The 17,748-nt window shown below is 40.2% G+C and overlaps 2 protein-coding genes and 1 long non-coding RNA gene across 3 annotated transcripts; 1 reads left to right on the top strand and 2 right to left on the bottom strand.

The window, feature by feature from the left end:
* Positions 1-338: 338 nt before the first annotated feature.
* On the bottom strand, positions 339-4,366 carry LOC4328753 (elongation factor 1-gamma 1-like). The gene is made up of 8 exons (NM_001409868.1): positions 4,286-4,366; positions 4,114-4,167; positions 2,943-3,092; positions 2,812-2,872; positions 2,670-2,722; positions 2,420-2,521; positions 1,842-2,343; positions 339-1,053 (listed from the first exon to the last, which is right to left on the bottom strand). The coding sequence occupies exons 2-8, from the start codon at positions 4,120-4,122 to the stop codon at positions 674-676; spliced, it is 1,257 nt and encodes a 418-aa protein (NP_001396797.1). The 5' UTR covers positions 4,123-4,167; positions 4,286-4,366; the 3' UTR covers positions 339-673.
* A 1,564-nt stretch (positions 4,367-5,930) lies between these two features.
* LOC4328752 (elongation factor 1-gamma 2-like) lies at positions 5,931-9,454 on the bottom strand. Its single transcript, NM_001409867.1, has 8 exons — positions 9,302-9,454; positions 9,119-9,179; positions 8,003-8,152; positions 7,871-7,931; positions 7,729-7,781; positions 7,551-7,652; positions 6,983-7,472; positions 5,931-6,658 (listed from the first exon to the last, which is right to left on the bottom strand). Exons 2-8 carry the CDS (start codon positions 9,125-9,127, stop codon positions 6,279-6,281), a joined length of 1,245 nt encoding a protein of 414 aa, NP_001396796.1. The 5' UTR covers positions 9,128-9,179; positions 9,302-9,454; the 3' UTR covers positions 5,931-6,278.
* Positions 9,455-9,663: 209 nt separating this feature from the next.
* Positions 9,664-15,355, top strand: LOC136355356 (uncharacterized). The gene is made up of 4 exons (XR_010739568.1): positions 9,664-9,784; positions 12,743-13,003; positions 14,329-14,615; positions 14,721-15,355. It is a non-coding gene; the product is annotated as an uncharacterized lncRNA (long non-coding RNA).
* The last annotated feature ends 2,393 nt before the right edge of the window (positions 15,356-17,748 follow it).

Below are 17,748 nucleotides of genomic sequence, written 5' to 3'. Positions count from 1 at the left end.
GAGATATTGTTGGTATGGTGATGATGATGTAAGTTCTGGTGCCCATAATTATGTACACGTTATGTTTGAGCGCATATATCTGTACAAAACTTTTGACGTAAAAGACATGAACACAAACCGCAGTTAGGCAAGCTGAATTGACTCCTCCCTCTATCCCCCAAAAAACCGCAGTTAGGATAAGACATAAGCTAGAACAACGAATTTGAAAACGCTAAAAGTAAAGAATCCCTACAAATTTGAATTTGGACAACGTTAAAAGAAAAGAATCCCTATGAATTTGGACACCGCTAAAAGAAAACAAAAATGAAGTGAATTTGGACAACGCTAACAAAAAATCTGACAAACATGAACATCACTGTACCTCTTTTACTTGCATAACAATTCGAAAACATCAGAATTGCCAAGTTTATCATATGAGCAGCAGCCGATTCACAAGGAATGGTGTGTTTCCGATGATGATTCGATGGATAGTGTCTTTAACAACTAAGAACTACAAGATAGAAGGGCCAAAACTCTTAAAAACAGCACACAGAAACGAGAGCACACTCAATATAGACTAATATAACCACAAGCTGATAGTGTTTTCTTTTTCAGAATCATGAACTATTTTCGAACGGTAAATCCAAAACCTAAATAGCTCATTTTTCCACGGTATCCTTGCTCCAACGACGCCTCACTTGAAGCATTTCGCATCCAGCAAAGCCTCGCCCTCAAATGGCTCAAGGTCCTCAATCATGGCGCTGACGCGCTCCTTCTGGGCCTCATCTGAGATGTCAACCTTGGTCCACTCATAGAGCTCCATGTCGTAGACCTCATCCATGACGAACTTGGGGATCTCGGGGCCACGGAAGAGCCAAAGACCCTTCACCTTGAATGGCGGCTCAGAGCCGATCACAAGCATCTTCCCGAAGGCATATTTGCGGCACAGGTCCATTCGCTGCAGGAACCCACCAACCTTGTTCATGGTCACGAAGGACACGGTGTTCTCATCATTGTATTTGTAGTCGCAGAACCACAGGGAGTAACCTTCTGGGTCATACATATCCCAGAAACCTGCAATACATGAGAAGATAACTTGAGTACAATTCACAGCAGTTCAAACTCAACAGAAGTTGGTGTAGATGAGAAATAATGGTGTAGAAGAGAGAACTAATTGACAGATCAGGATCAGCTGAGGTAGTTGTTTTGACTGCAACTTTAGCAGTCAACACATATAGCCATCCATCAAGCCACCAATGGGCTAAGATGTTGAGCATCTTCTCTAACTAAGATGTTAATTTTCTCCATCCAACAACAAGAGGCTAACAGTTTTTGCATGCTATAATTCTCTAGCTAAGATGTTAATTTTCTCTAAACTAGAATGTTTGAGATACAAATTGACACAAGAATAGCATAGTTAACAGTGTCATTTTTTAAAGTTCTGAAAACAAGGCGTTTTTTTATTTATAGTCCAACTTAATATTTTTATTAATTTTCTGTTTCATTGATTTCATGGTTTTGGAAATATTCGATAAAGAAAGAAAGGAAAAGAGATGCTCTTGGTCTAGCCATTGGTTGCTTGTTGGATTACTGGATGTGATGACTGCTGAAGTTGCAGTAAAAGCAACAACTCCAGGCCTTCAGCTGATCCTGGACAGCTAGCTAGTTCACAGTTGAAAAGTAACTAACAACATATAACATCTAAAAAAAGTCACATGCATGCTTGCTATTTATGATGCTACACAAACAAATTCTAACGGGTATCCTAATTTGTATTCATATCCTTTGCAACAAAGCAATGCAATAAATTTGTCTATCTGGAAACTTTTTACTGACTAGTAGATTCCAAAAAAGAAACTTACCCTTGATAGCAACCTCACGGAAGTTTGTTTTTGTGTTTGAGTATAACCTCTTCCACTCATCAAGGATCATTTTGCTTGGAGGGAGCAAATCAAGAGGATTCTTTGGCTTTGGCTTTGGTGCTTCCTCTTCCTCCTCTGGTTTCTCAGCTGCCTTAGGCTTTGGAGCTTCTTTTGGGGCCTCTTTCTTGGCTTCCTTTGGCTTCTGCTCCTTTGGTGCTGCAGCCTTCTTTTGAACTTGTGGGACAGAATCTGCCTGCTTCACATCACCCATGACTTTCTTAAAGTTTGGCTGGTTAACCATGGTCCAGAAGTACCTCTCAACATGAGGGAACTCAGAAGTAAAATTCTTGGTCATGATCCGAGCAAAGCCCATGTAGAGGTTGCATGTCATCACAATATCAGCAAGAGTCACTGAATGGCCAACAAGGTATGTGTTTGATGCAAGGTGTGTGTTGAGGGCACCCAATGATCTCTTCAAAGCAGCAATAGCTGCTTCCTCACTCTGTTAGGCAGAAACAAGATTAGATCACAAATTGCTAACAAGGAGAACACAACGATACCCACTTGACCATACTTACGACAGCAACATAAGGAGCAAATCCAAGACGTGGGAAGAGCCATTTTCCAGTATTAGCATCAACCTCTGTGGCTGAAAAGTCAATCCACTGCTCAATGTGGGCCTGAAAGAAACAAGAAATTCAAGGAGCTGGTAAAATAATCAAGAATGATCCTAAATGTCTATGAAAGATCAACCTGAAAGAAACACAAAATTCTAGGAGCTGGAAAATAATCAAGAATGATCCTAAATATTTATGAAAGATCACTCACATATTCAATCAGTGAAGACCCATAGAGTGGGTTGTCAGACTTCGAGCGAGTAACTTCAGGAAAATGAGAGGAACTTAGAACTAAATCAAGCAATAGAGAGAAAAGGATTAAAAGAACGGAATCCTTGCTATGTATCACTTACCATATCGTGCAATCGCATTGCTTTCAAAAACAGGACCATCAGGAGTCTCTAGAATAGGGACCTGAAAGGAAACGTGTCCAAATCAGATTCTGTGCAAATGTACCAAAATTCAGAGGTGGTTTTGCTCAAACCTTCCCAATAGGATTCATCTTGAGATACTCAGGAGTCTTGTTGGAGACACCCATCTGAAAGTTCTTTGCCAACTCAACCTTGACACCAGAGTACTCGGCAGCAATGAGTGCCTTGAATGCATTCTTGTTTCCATCGAAAGTATGCAATACCTACACCAATGCAAGTTACAAAGTTGAGCGTGAAAATAGGTTAGGGAAGTGCATGACATGACAACACTACAAGGACAGTTTGACTAGCATGTCCATAAGGATGGATACACAAACATGATAAACAAAAAATATACAAACAACGGGACAAATTCATAGATCAAGCAGCACATATTACACAGTGACTTTAGCCATTCAATGTTCTACAGAGTGATGGTCAATACATACATATTATATAATTATGTGCACAAGTGCTGAGCTATAATGTCTGCATGAGACATGTCTACATGCTCATCGGCTATTCAGAAAGCGAATAAGACTTCATTTCCGAAACTCCAAATAATCCCATTTGCATCAAACAGGAAGCTGTAAGCATTCTAGGAAAGCAGAGCCCTGTGCGAATCTCTACAGGATAATGTATATATTGTCAACAAACTGTCATGTGATCAGGCTTTCATTTGTATGCATTTGAATTTGGTCTTACATCATCAAATGTATATAAGAAAGGCTAACTATTGGAAAACCTTGGCAACAATCTTTAACACTTGGGATCAAATAATCAGAAATATAGACTAGAAAAATTTCGAAGGCAGGTCCTTGCTTCCTCACTGCACAAATTATTTAATATTCACTTGATCCGCCAGCATTTGAACCAGAAAGTAACAAAGTAAAAAAAAAAACCAGAAATCTGCATTTCAACGAGCTTGCAAGACAACATTAAGTAAATAAGAGATGCTAGACATAGACCGAACATTGTCCACCGATCTAAATAAAATCCGTGACACCTAAACTGTCACCACCCTACCAAAACCCTCCCTAAATGCTGGGTAGAAATGCGCACCAAATCAACCCTGATCGTGCAGAAAAAAACGATATGCTTTACAGAAGACTCATACAGCAATCCACAGATGCTACAATTTGAAAATGAAAAAAAAAAAACTACACCCCACCGCATCATGCCAAGCTTCTCCACTAAATCAACTAAAGAACACGAGCAAACGAGGTTAGATCAAGAATCACTTACGAGCGCCATCTCGACGGGGCCGCCGCCTTAGCTCCCACTCACTCGATTTCAGATCTGCACATCATGAGGAAACAAAAATCCAAAAAAATTTAAAAAAAAATCCGCAAAATCAACAGTACGCAACAATGGCGCAAGCACACTAGTTAGTTGTAGCGAATCGGGGAGATCTTACGGTGGCGGAGGCGAGGCGAGCAGTGGAGGGAGCAGCAAGACGAACCCTAGTGGAAGAAGTAGCAGCGGCAGCAAAAACAGTGGAGGGATTCGACGCAGCCGATTCTACTTACGATCTCGCCTAGGGTTGCGCGCGGGTGATCTCGGCCGTCCGATGAGTAAGCCTTGCGACAGATCGGACGGCGCAGAGCAGATCCAACCACTCCGTAGGCGGGCATTCGTCTGGCACTCTGGCCCCTTCCAGTCGAGCCCGTTGGATCGAAACGGGCCTTGGGCATTTTTTCTAAAAAAAATTAAATCCATTTCTTTCCCATAAAAAAATTAAATAAATTTTAGAAAATTATATATATATAGGTTAATTTATCATAAAACTACATACAAAAGTATTGCCACACTTGTCTAAGTGAGGCGATCAAATTCTTGGTCACACTTTAGCAAGCCTAAGAAAATCTTGCAACACATTTTTGAGTCAATAACGTATATGACTCGTTTATTGGAAGAGAATCTTGCCACAACTGTGACTACAACCAAACACCCTAAAATTTACTCAAAATTAAACTAACCAAAGTTATTAAGGGGAAGGAGATTAGTATTACAGAATACTGAGTGGAGTAAGGACCAACGTTATTAAGGGGAAGGAGATAGTATTATAGAATACGAAATGGAGTAAGGAGGATTTAATGTTCGCATGGTGGTGATGCTGTGAGTTAATTTCAAGGCATGTATAAAGGTAGAGTCTAATATGAGCTCTTTATATTAATTAATATTACTAGAGACTATATCCTACTACCTCCGTTTCAGGTTATAAGACTTTCTAGCATTCTTCACATTCATATAGATGTTAGTGAATCTAGGCACACATATATGTTTAGATTCATTAACATATATATGAATATTAGCAATGTTAGAAAGTAAACGGAGGAAGTACTAAAGTAATAAAGACAATAAGTTTTCTAAACCATTAATGTATAAATAAATTTTTATTATACTTCTTTCATTTTTCTCCACTCTCATGCAACAAACTTTTCGTTAATGAATGCTAAGAGTCGACTCTGAGCCGTTGTCATGCGTATCAACGATGTTTTTCCTTCCTTCCATCTCTTTCTTTCACGTGACTCTGAGGAGCCGTTGTCATGTCATGCGTCCCTCTCTTTCTTTCACTTGACTCTGAGGAGCCGTTGTCATGCATAGCAACGATATTTCTCCTTCATTCCCTCTATTTCTTCCACATTAACTCTAAACCCTAAACCGTTGTCATCCGTAGTTGTTTCTCCTTCCTTCCCTTTCTTTCTTTAACGTCACTAAATTTACTCCGCAAATGCTTAGGCAAGTTGACACATTGACAAAACGCAAATCTCTGATCCATGCGTTGTAGATCCCATTTTTGATTCAGGAGATTATTATCCGGCTTACCAAGCTATGCTTTTCATGTAAAAAATTTCTATATAATAGAAGTTTCTTGGAAATATTTTTCTAAAGCAAAATTTTAAATTAATAGTAATTCGTTCATTCATTCATTTATATACCCTCAAATAGCCATCACCAAACCAGATAATCAAGAAAATCTCAATAGAAACGAACATGGCCTTCGTCTGCGTGCCCAGCGCTGAAAGCAAAAGAAAAAAAAAAGAAACACAACAAACATGAACAACAGAATAAAATACATAAAATAACCCAGCACCATAACTCGTTTTGTTGCCTATTTCCAAAACATTATCAGAATGGCAAGTTTAACACATGAGCAACAGCAGATTCGAATGGTGTGTTTCTGACGATGATTCGATGGATAAGTGTCTTAACAACTTAACTACAAGGTTAAAAAGGGCCAAAACTCTAGCAAACAGTACAAAAAGAAAAGACCAGCACACTCAATATTGACTAATATAGCCACATGGTGATAGTATTTTTTTTTTCATAATCATGAACTATTGTAGAAGGGTAAATCCAAAACCTAAATAGCTCATTTTCCACGGTATCCTTGCTCCAACGACGCCTCACTTGAAGCATTTCGCATCCAGCAACGACTCGCCCTCAAATGGCTCCAGGTCCTCAATCATGGCGCTGACGCGCTCCTTCTGGGCCTCATCTGAGATGTCAACCTTGGTCCACTCATAGAGCTCCATGTCATAGACTTCATCCATGACGAACTTGGGGATCTCGGGGCCACGGAAGAGCCAAAGACCCTTCACCTTGAATGGCGGCTCAGAGCCGATCACAAGCATCTTCCCGAAAGCATATTTGCGGCACAGGTCCATTCGCTGCAGGAACCCACCAACCTTGTTCATGGTCACGAAGGACACAGTGTTCTCGTCATTGTATTTGTAGTCACAAAACCACAGGGAGTAACCTTCTGGGTCATACATATCCCAGAAACCTGCAATAAGTGAGAAGACATGTTGAGTTCAATTCACAGAACTTCATACACAACAGAAGTTGGGAGCAGATGACAAATAATGGTAATCAAAGAGATATAACTTGCTAACAGTTGACAGGTCAACAAACAAATTTGCATTGACTCTTTAGTAGCTGTTATAATTTGTAAGCCAATTTGTACTCATATCTTTCTAGTGTACTCACAGCAATGTAGTAAACTTTTCTCTGTGGAAACCTTTTTAGTGACTACTAGATTCCCGAAAGAAACTATACTTTTCTACGTGGAAACCTTTTAGTGACTACTAGATTCCCAAAAGAAACTTACCCTTGATAGCAACCTCACGGAAATTTGTTTTTGTGTTTGAGTATAACCTCTTCCACTCATCAAGGATCATCTTGCTTGGAGGGAGCAAATCAAGAGGGTTCTTTGGCTTTGGCTTTGGTGCCTCCTCTTCCTCCTCTGGTTTCTCAACTGCCTTAGGTTTTGGAGCCTCTTTCTTGGCTTCCTTTGGCTTCTGCTCCTTTGGTGGTGGAGCCTTCTTTTGAACTGGTGGGACAGACTCTGCCTGCTTCACATCACCCAAGACTTTCTTAAAGTTTGGCTGATTAACCATGGTCCAGAAGTACCTCTCAACATGAGGGAACTCAGAAGTAAAACTCTTGGTCATGATCCGAGCAAAGCCCATGTAGAGGTTACAGGTCATCACAATATCAGCAAGAGTCACCGAATGGCCAACAAGGTATGTGTTTGATGCAAGGTGTGTGTTGAGGGCACCCAATGATCTCTTCAAAGCAGCAATAGCTGCTTCCTCACTCTGTTGGGCAGAAATAAGATTAGACAACAAATTGCTGACACAAGGAAAACACTATGACACCCACTTGACCATACTTACCACAGCAACATAGGGAGCAATTCCTAGCCGTGGGTAGAGCCATTTTCCAATATTAGCATCAACCTCTGTGGCCGAAAAGTCATTCCACTGCTCGATGTGGGCCTGGAAGAAACATACAATTCTAGAAGCTCGTAAAATAATCAAGAATGATCTTAAATATCTATGGAAGACCACTCACATATTCAATCAGTGAAGACCCATAGAGTGGGTTGTCAGCCTTCGAGCGGGTAACTTCAGGAAAATGACAGTGACTTAGAACTAAATCAGATATGATAGAAAAAGATTAAGAGAACTCCAATTCCTTGCTATGTATCACTTACCATATCGTGCAATCGCATTGCTCTCAAAAACAGGACCATCAGGAGTCTCTAGAACAGGAATCTGAAAGAAAACGTGTCCAAATAAGATTCTGTGCGAATGTACCAAAATACAGGGATGGTTTTTGTTCAAACCTTCCCAATAGGATTCATCTTGAGAAACTCAGGTGTCTTGTTGGAGACACCCATCTGAAAGTTCTTCACCAACTCAACCTTGACACCAGAGTACTCGGCAGCAATGAGTGCCTTGAATGCATTCTTGTTTCCACTGCCAGCATGCAATACCTAATCACAGACGAATAATGTACATAAGGTTGGAGACACAAGCATGATAAACAAAAACGATACAAGCAGAGGAACCAATTCACAGATCAAGAAGCATATATTACAAAGTAACTTTAGCTTCCAATGTTGTGCATAGCGATAATCAATGCAAATAATTATATAATTATGTGCAGAAGTGCTGAGCTACATAAGGTCAACGTGAGATCAGATATTCTGAAAGCAAATAAAACACATTTTGGAAACTGTAAATGAATCCATTTGCATCAAACAAAAAGCTCTAAGCGTTCTAGGAAATCAACCCTGTGCATGTCTATGCAGGATAACGAGTATAATGTTAACAAGCCGGCATGACACTGGGCACTCATTTACTTGCATTGAATACGAACTTACTTTGGCAATAGTGCAACACTTGGTATCCAATGAGATAATCAGAAAAAAATGACAGTGCAGAAAAAAAATCATAGCTCCTTACTACAAATTAAGTAATTCACTCCATCCACTAGCATTAGAAGCAGAGAGTAACAAAGTAAAGAACACCATAAATCTTCTTCAACCACCAGCACTTGAACCAGAAAGTAACAGTAAAAGAACACCAGAAATCATTGATATCAACGAGCTCGCAAGCCAGCATGAAGAAAATCAGAGATGCTAGACATAACCGAACATTGTCAACGATCCAAGTCAAATCCTGAACACCTAAATTGTCAACACCCTACAAAAACCCTTCCTAGATCGAAACACTGGGTAGCAATGCGCATCAAATCAACCCTGATCATGCAGAAAAAAAGATTTTCTCATAGCAGACTATACAACAACCCGCACAAGCTATAATTTGAAATGAACAACCAAACCCCCCACCGCATCAGGCCAAGCTTTCCCACTATTAATCCCCACAAATCAAACCAATTCGCACAAGTAGCAACACGTGATAAGCATGAACAGGTAACATGGATAGATCACACTTACGAGCGCCATCTCGCCCTAGCCGCCGCCTAGCTCCACTCAATCGATCTCGATGATCTCAGATCTGCACGTCATGAGGAAACCACAAAATTTTACATATGTATCAAAGAACTCCGCAAAAACAAGATTCGCAACAAGCAATAATCGCGCGAGCACAATAGCTGTTGCAAATCGGGGAGATCTTACCGTCGAGGAGGCGAGGCGAGCAGCGGGAGAAGCAAGACGAAACCCTAGTGGAAGTAGCAGCAGCCGACGAGGGATTCGGCGCCGCCTACTTATGGAGGCGGCGGCGCCCGCCTCGCAATCTCGCCTAGGGTTGCCGCGCGAGTGATCCTGACCGTCCGATGAGGGATCGAACGGCGCAGATCAGGCTCGGCATCTCCGTAGCCGAGGCCATTCGTCTGGGCCTCTTCAGTCGAGCCTGTTGGGCTGTAACGGGCCTCATGCCTTCGCTTTATATGTTGGGCTGAAATGGGCCTTAGTCCTTTCTTGTTGGGCCTTCCAGTCGTAACGATCCTTTATTTTTTTTCTTTTCTGCTTTTTTTTTTGTGCTGATTAGTTTATTATTATTGCTTCTCCCACGGCGTCGGGTTGGGCTGTGCTCTCTGGGCGCGGCGACGCGGCGGCGCGGCGGCGTCGCCGGCGGCGGGCGGAGATGAGTTGTTGCAGGTATACGCGGCCTTCTCATCGTCTTCCGCTCCTAGACCCTGGGTTTTTGTGTTGGCTGGTGAGATGGAAGCGCTGGCGTGATTTGCCCTGCGACGCTGCGTCGTCGCTCACCACATGTTCGGCGAAATGCGCCCCCGGCCAAGATTTGTGGTCTGGTACCTTTCTTGCGTGTGGCGACGCTGGGTGTTGAGCTATATGAGCTTGTAGAGGTTTCTGTGCGTCCCTGATCTTGGGTTCGGCTGTGGATGTGGTGGTCGGAGAAGCATCCGGCGGTGCCTTAGTTAGTGCAGAAAATTCGGCGTTTCTTTCGGCATTTTTACCATTTACGGCTTATTTGCACCGGTATAAAGTTAGGGATCATGATTTTAGTCAAGGTCTCACTGGCATTGTGGTTTGGTCCTGGCCATATGTGCTTAAGTAACTGGATTGGAGCGATATGACTGTTGATTAAAAGATAGTGACAGTTTGCTTATGATGCCTCTTAATAGTTTTTATAGTATCATATTCTATATTTGACGGGTCCAAGTGCCAAATGAGACCAACAGAGACGGTAGAGATATACCTTGCCTAGTGACTGTTTCTACCACAATATATGGTGGCGGTGGGTGCAACTGGAAACTGGACACAATGGTTGTTCTTTATTCTTAGATTGATGTAGTTTCATTCATGTATTCTCTTGTGCCTTGCTGCAATATTCGTAAGCATCAGCATATTGTGTCGTATTAAGGACGTCGCATAATTCTGATTTCTGAAAGCTAAGTGCGCTCTGCCGCGCTTTCAAGTTGAAGTTTTATGTGTTTGTGAAGATTTTGAGAGGGAAGGCCAAATCTTTCTTTCTTTTTTTTGCAAGTATTATAGTAAAAAAAGTTGGACCTACAGTGAGATGAAAATCAATCTTAACTTCACCTGTAGTGTATACCTTGAACTACAGGTAAGGCTTGTGTCAAAATTATTTAGATTCTTTCAGGTCACTAGTTTTAATCTGATGCAATAGTTCAAGCATGTTTTCCGTACCTTTGATTCAACCATATTTTTTGTTAAATACTTTAAGAAATGTGGCTCTATGTGTTAAGATTAGATTATTGTTTGTCTATCTGAACTCAGAGAAGTCTGCAGCTGCTGTACCATAAGCTTAAATAGCTGTTAACCAATACAAACCCTTTCGTGTGACATTTTTCTTTAGATATATGTAGGCTGCACCTTTATTGAACATACAAAAAGGATCTAGATGGGTCATTCTCATAGCTTAGAATAACATCTAATTAAAAGCTTATAACTCTGCGTGTAGGATCAAACAGCCTGAGCAAGTTCCGTCAAGTGAAAGCGGCTTGTGCAGCTTTGTTCCTAATGTTGAAATGTTAAGGGAGGAAGGTGGGGGGGGGGGGGGTATGTGTATATTCTTTACAGAAAAATAGGAACATAAGACCTCTGCCTTGGAATCTGGTAGTCACTAGTACAGATCCTTCCATCTGTGACGGCCCCTAACATGCCTGGAATTAGCAGGCCGTCACAAGGAAGTAATCTCAATCGGGCCGAAGTTTCACCCGATTGAGATATGGTCGCACAGACATGCTAGTGTTCATGTCTGCTTTAAACAAAAAACAAAAAAGAAGCACCAAAATAGAACACTTTATAGATTACCTGGCATCAGAAAATATACTTATACAATATACACTTACTATCATCACATTCATATGTTAAGAAATCCGTACCCAGACGATTCTCCCCATCCTATCCATTAGCTAGTCCATTGTCTTGACTTGTCAATGTCATATGTTTCTTTTCAAACTTTCCTGGATACACCTTTATTTTGTTGTTGCATGGTACAAACATTCACAATTATTTTTGAGACATGATTGCAAGATTTAAGCATGAGAGAGAAAGTACATGTAGTTGCTGCATACGCTGTGTTGTTTTCTTTCTTCATATAAATGAAATTCAATGATGTGATGGAAACATAGCGAGAGGTAGCACATCAGGAATGTTCTCCCAGCTGAGCTCTGAACATAATCCATCCATTCAACTATTTGCATATGGCATGTTATTTTTTTTATGCTTTCTTAGTTATTATGTAAACTATTATAGCTTAATTTACAAAAAAAAAATTAGAGGTGGAAATTTTAATGGTGAGGCATCACATTAGAGTTCCAGGAACGTGCAGTGAACCAAAAAAAATTGGTGCCTCAACAGATCAAATCTTATGATTGTTCTGATATTGTGTGCTTCTGTTGTATCAAAGTAGGAGACTTACAAAATAAGTGGGAACAATATTATAGGGCCTGTTTGGGGGAGCTTAAGATTCTAATAAGCAGCTGATTAGTATCCAGCTTCTGAGAATCTGGAAAAGCTGGGTTTCCCAGCTTCTGGCTTCTAGTTCATTTCCTGGATTCTACAACTACAGTTTCTCAGAATTTGGACCAAAAGCTGGACTGTTTAGGGGAGCTTATGATTCTGGGAGAAGCTATAACAACTAGAAGCTTCCCCAAACAAGCCCATAGTTTCCATCCTTGATTTGGTAAACCCTCATTTCCCTTTTTACCCCTAGTTTTGAAAAATTACCTGGTGCATCATTCACTCGTAGCATAATCTCAAAATCATGTGGAGTGACATTAAGCCGAAAAATAAGTGGTTGTGGCTCAGCCCTTCATCACACCCCTAGGTTACCTTATCCAATTCCTCTCAATTAGTGTATTCTTTGTTTTCTGTCTTTTTGTTGTTTCTTTAATAGCAACGGCTCGTTATGGCTGTGTGCTGCGCAGAGCCACTTATTGCATTGCTTGGTAATCACATATTTGTCTTATTATATTATCATAGGTATACTTTTAAAAAATTAAATCAAATTATGATCATATCTGAACTATTCCATCTCTTATTTTTTGTACTATTGTGATTCATTGATTTACATGTTTACTAGCAGTTACTACATTTCTGATATTATTCCTGTAAGTGTCATTGCAGGCCTCCTTTTTCTTGATGATAAACTTGGTATTGCCTACTCCTAGAAGATGTTTGACAATTGGAGACTGCAGCGCAACTTTTCTCAAATATCTAGGCCTTTCTTTGTCCTAATGAAGAGAAGTTTGCAAGATTGGAAAAAAGAAGTGATTCTTGGCAATGCCTGTTGTGTATAGAACATTTTATTCACTTGGGTGCCACTGATAAGCCTAATTCACCATGAACACCTCTCAGTTGGGTTTTTGTACTTTAGCCTGCACTCTGGTATGAACACCTCAGCTTCTTCACTCAAGATTACTATTTAGATTTTATTTTCTGACTCCTTTTTATTTCCCTTTCCTCATTTCTACCCCTGGTTTTACCATGATTCTGTTAACTGAGTATTTAGAGCTAACAGAGAATCATTTTTTGCTGGAGTATTTGGGAACATTTTATGTTTAGCAACAGTACATCTTCTGATATTCTTCATGAAATTCATTGCTAGACTGGCAGCAACCCTTCAAAGCTGAACACTGTAGCGTTCTGTTTTCTTTCTTATTATTTAGTAATGATGAAGTGCATGTATATACATAAACCCTCTCATTTGTGTGTATCATGATCCCACACACACATGAGGGTCCACGTAGGCATGGAGCGTATTGTGTCTTTTTGCACAAAGCCATGATCCCGTTGGATTTGCAAGAGCCTTGTGAAAGCTACATTTTTGTTGGCCACAAGTCTATCATTGAGCTGGGCACCTTACATCTTGTGACAGTGAGTGAATTTATTCTCACAGACACTCTTGCTCAAGGAGTGATTCAAAAGGCTCATACGTATACATCTTAACCATCATACAAACTAGAAGCTGGCTGTCTATCAAAGTGAACATTATCCAGCTATACGAGTGGTACGATAAGAATTTGGTAGTGTGGCCTGAAGTTTTCATGTAATTATCTGTGAACATATATATACGGCCTCTCTCTAGTACCGTATTAGCGAAAAGCTGTCGTTTGGCTACATGCTATTTTTAACTTTTATTTTGTGGCATACTTTTCCAATATTTCACCGGACATCTTGAGCGAGACAGAAGTATCTTATGGTGTTGTGTGATGTTTTGAGGATAACCAGTCATTTTCTAGTAGATCTATTCTATAGCTGAGATCTCTTTCTTGCTTCCGTTACGTTTGGAGAATATAGCATGCATGTCTTAACAGAAACACGCTCTTACATTATTGCTACTACTGTAGCTTAAGCACATGGACTGTCAGCATAAGTAAACGAATGATGTCACAGCTGCAGCCTTTACCATAAGAGTTTGATCCTTCAGTAGATGTTAAATTTAGATATATGGAGTAGATGTTAAATTTAGATTCAATCTCCTTCAGTATTGCTCAAGCACTTCGAATGATATTGCATCATGCATAACAAAATGGCTCATTACACAATGATGAGGCAAGGACAGTACTGTTTGCGGTAGTATGGGGGATCATTTGGTCACTTCTTGAGATAAGATTGTGACAAATTCATTTAGATGCTTAATTATTGATAACATATACCACCTTATCAATCTCAAATTTCTGTGCTGACTTATAGCTGCACTCTTCTTGCAGTATCTTTATTTATGCAGGAGGGATTACTCCGGATAAATCATAAAGGGTCTAGATCCAATGTCACGAAGACAACTTCTGCATTCTGTCTGAGGATATGACGATTCACAACTGAACCATGCCTGACAGATTATTGCGCAAACCGAGGCGAAAAGTTCAGTGCAGAGATCTGCTCGTCATTTCGTCGAGATGGTACAAACCCAGGTGCTAGCTTCTCCAAAATACCAAAAGAGCTCCAGTCCCAGCTCTCTCCTACTTCATCAGTATCCTTCTTCCCACACAGCTCAGAGGTGCGTCACCGATCTCGATGCACTCTGGGAAATGCCTACGCGACACGTGTCCTACTCCTATTGCTATCTTTGATGATCACTGATTCTCTCTGCTCTCCATTGTAGGTTGATCGATCAACGATCTCGCCAAACGGGCGTTTTCGTTGTCGACCTCTGTCTCCTTTGTACGCATATATACCGCGTACGTACGGAGGCGCGCGCAGTGGGCGCGCTGCGCTGCCAGCCCCAAAATCTGCTCCATTAGTTGCTTGTTTGGGAGCGCTCCTCGCTGAGCTTTGTCCCCAACGGGATCACGAGAGGGGGAGGAACAAGTTGCCCAGATTTTGGACCCTTGCCAATGGAAGTGTGTGGGCTTGTCATGTGGGAAGAGCCGTCGCTTTCAGGGTTTAAGCTGTTTCTGCTCCTCCTCTCTCTTGCTCATGGGCAATAAGTGAGATTTTGGTTGCGCATTAGAGGGATGTGTGCCATGTTTATTGCAGCTTTGGCTTTATTTTAGTCCCTCGACCTCTCCCAAGTGATGATAAAGACTGGTTGAATAGTCAGCAGGCAGGCCGTAGATTGGCTAGCGTATGTAACAGTATGATGAGATCATGCAGTCAGTATATCCTGTTCTGAGTCGTGGAAAAGATTTGCCCTTTCATGGACCTAGGTCGACTCTGTTCATCACAAATCAGAGCAGGTAAAAATATTTTGCCTAAACAGTAGTATATTTTTAATCTTTGAACTGATGATGGTATAAATGTCTTGTTGATGTTGCTGTAGGCTCTGGGGATATATATATATATATATATATATATATATATATATATATATATATATATATATATATATATATATATATATATATATATATATATATATATATATCATATATTTTAGCTGTGCTGAAACTCTTGGAATTTGATCCTCCGTACTTGGCATATTTCATTAAGGTAATCTCTCTCTCGGCCTCCTACTGCCGCCAGAAAATTATCTGATATAATTTCGTATGATACTATGATTAATTTCGTACTGCCGGTGTTAGCTCTTGGCTAGAGGCAAAACTACCCCTGTTACATTTGCTTCTGCCGCTAAATCCAAAAACCATGCTTGCATATGGGCCTGGGGCCCTTGGCGCAGGAAGTGTCTCATTGCCTGCTCATGTCTTAATGTTTCTTTGTCTCCAGTGCGTGTGTGACTGTGTGAGAGAGAAAACCAGAGAGAGAGAGGGATGGCTAATGGCTTCTTCATGCAAACCTATCTATTAGAGCCACTGCACTGATTCTTCACCCGATTTTACACAGGCAGGCCTCCCTGCTGAATGGCTCCAGCTTTTGTTCAACCGATCTGTCGTTTATACTACAGTGCTGGGAAACGTGCATGTACTGCATGTACTAACAGATGCATGGCATGTGAGAGTTAGTTAACTAGGTAGTAGCCCTAGCTAGCTACTCCATCTATTCCACGAAAACCAACCTAGGATATGATGTGATTTTTTTTAGTACAATGAATCTGGACATACCTCTGTTTAGATTCATTGTACTAGAAAACGTTACATCTCATTTTAAATTGGTTTTTTATGGGATGGAGGGAGTAGATGTGATCATGTCACAATATACAGTTATTTACATAGGTTCGCAGTCAATGATTGCTGATTAGACTATTAGTCGTGCAATTAATTATTAGTTACTCGAATGTGCTCGTGCAGTAGCAGGATTTGGATGGTGTAGGGTAGGATTTGCCAGCTGATCTACAAGCTACTTGCATGTAAACTTTCATGTAGTTCATACAGGGAACGCATTTATATATATTCCCGTAAAAACAACTCCTTCATGTGATGCTAATTAAATCTATGCATCTTCGAACTAATAATAATAATAATAATAATAATAATAATAATAATAATAATAATAATAATAATAATAATAATAATAATAATGATGATGATGTGCACGACTTGTTTGTTTGATCATACATTTCTTGCTCAACTTGCAGTGAGGTTTTGATTTTGCTGGTAATTAGCTACGCCTAGTCACAAAAGGCAATAATGTGGCTATAGGCATATTTATAAGTTTCAGATTTGGCACACTAAATTTTTTTTGACGCAAGAAGGTAGAGCATGCCCTACCTTATAGTCATTTCATTAAGAGAAATGAGGTTTATAGGTTACAAGTTATGAGTGTAGCAGAGGGGGTAGAGGGAGCAGAAAAAAGGGAAAACAGGAAAAACAAAATAGACAAAACAAAAGAGAAGAATAGAAAACAGGGGGCTGGATTTACAGGGGTATATACAAAGCAGTGTCACAAAGACAGCCCTGCACACCAGGAGAATTGGTACACTTAATTGATGTGTGGATGGCTTTCAAAAGTGCTTTCACAAAATAATATGTCAATATTTAATATATTTTATGAATAGAGCATTAAGGTTGTATTGGGACCATGCTGACATGCATCCAAAATGTCACTATAACCAGAGAGAGTATTTAATACATAATTTATTGATAAATTAATTTTGGAGCCAAACAAGGGAGATTAAACTCCCTCTGTTCTTAAAATAATAAATGTTTTCAAAAGTGTGATCAATTTTGTAAAAGAAGGTTAATTTGTTGTATGAACACGGAATCACTTGTTTTGCGGGACATACTTTTTCTTTTTTTGGGGGGTTTATATTGGTGTATTAGAGAACATGTCGATATCTCATTTTTTTTCTTAAGAAACACAGTATAAATGCAAGCGCCCACAACGCACGTACAGTCACCCTATGAACGCACATTTCTTGAGATTGACGAAGGCAGAGCACCTCAGAAAGACTGGGCCGACATTTCTTGAGATTGACGAAGTCACCACATATGCCTTGTTGTTGATGGGTACATCGCCTACCACTGAAAGAATAATAAGCCGTTGCGAACACCGTGTCAAATCTAGTTTTTGAACTTGGGTGGGCTGGTTCCACCACAAAGAACCTAACCAGTTGAGCTACTCTCACTTCACGATATCTAATATTACAAGTTAATCTTTGAATTGGAAGCAAATTTGGTCAAATATATCCCAACTGATACTCTTAAATTAATAATATTACTCGAAATCAAAAGCTATAGATATAATTGTTGAATTTCCCTGGTTTAGTGAAATTCTATGCCTTGTTTTCTCTTTGA

Source organism: Oryza sativa, chromosome 2, assembly GCF_034140825.1.
Source record: "Oryza sativa Japonica Group chromosome 2, ASM3414082v1".
Taxonomy (NCBI): Eukaryota; Viridiplantae; Streptophyta; class Magnoliopsida; order Poales; family Poaceae; genus Oryza; species Oryza sativa.
The sequence above is the reverse complement of the archived record's forward strand: the minus strand, read 5'-3'. Positions and strand labels throughout refer to the sequence as shown.

Excerpts from the sequence above, each read along its gene's own strand:
- LOC4328752 (NM_001409867.1), bottom strand. Across the intron at positions 7,782-7,870 it reads CAATGCGATTGCACGATATG|TTACCCGCTCGAAGGCTGAC; the intron begins GTAAGTGATACA and ends ATTTTCCTGAAG. Across the intron at positions 7,653-7,728 it reads GGTCTTCACTGATTGAATAT|GCCCACATCGAGCAGTGGAA; the intron begins GTGAGTGGTCTT and ends TGTTTCTTCCAG.
- LOC4328753 (NM_001409868.1), bottom strand. Across the intron at positions 2,723-2,811 it reads CAATGCGATTGCACGATATG|TTACTCGCTCGAAGTCTGAC; the intron begins GTAAGTGATACA and ends ATTTTCCTGAAG. Across the intron at positions 1,054-1,841 it reads CCGTGAGGTTGCTATCAAGG|GTTTCTGGGATATGTATGAC; the intron begins GTAAGTTTCTTT and ends CATGTATTGCAG.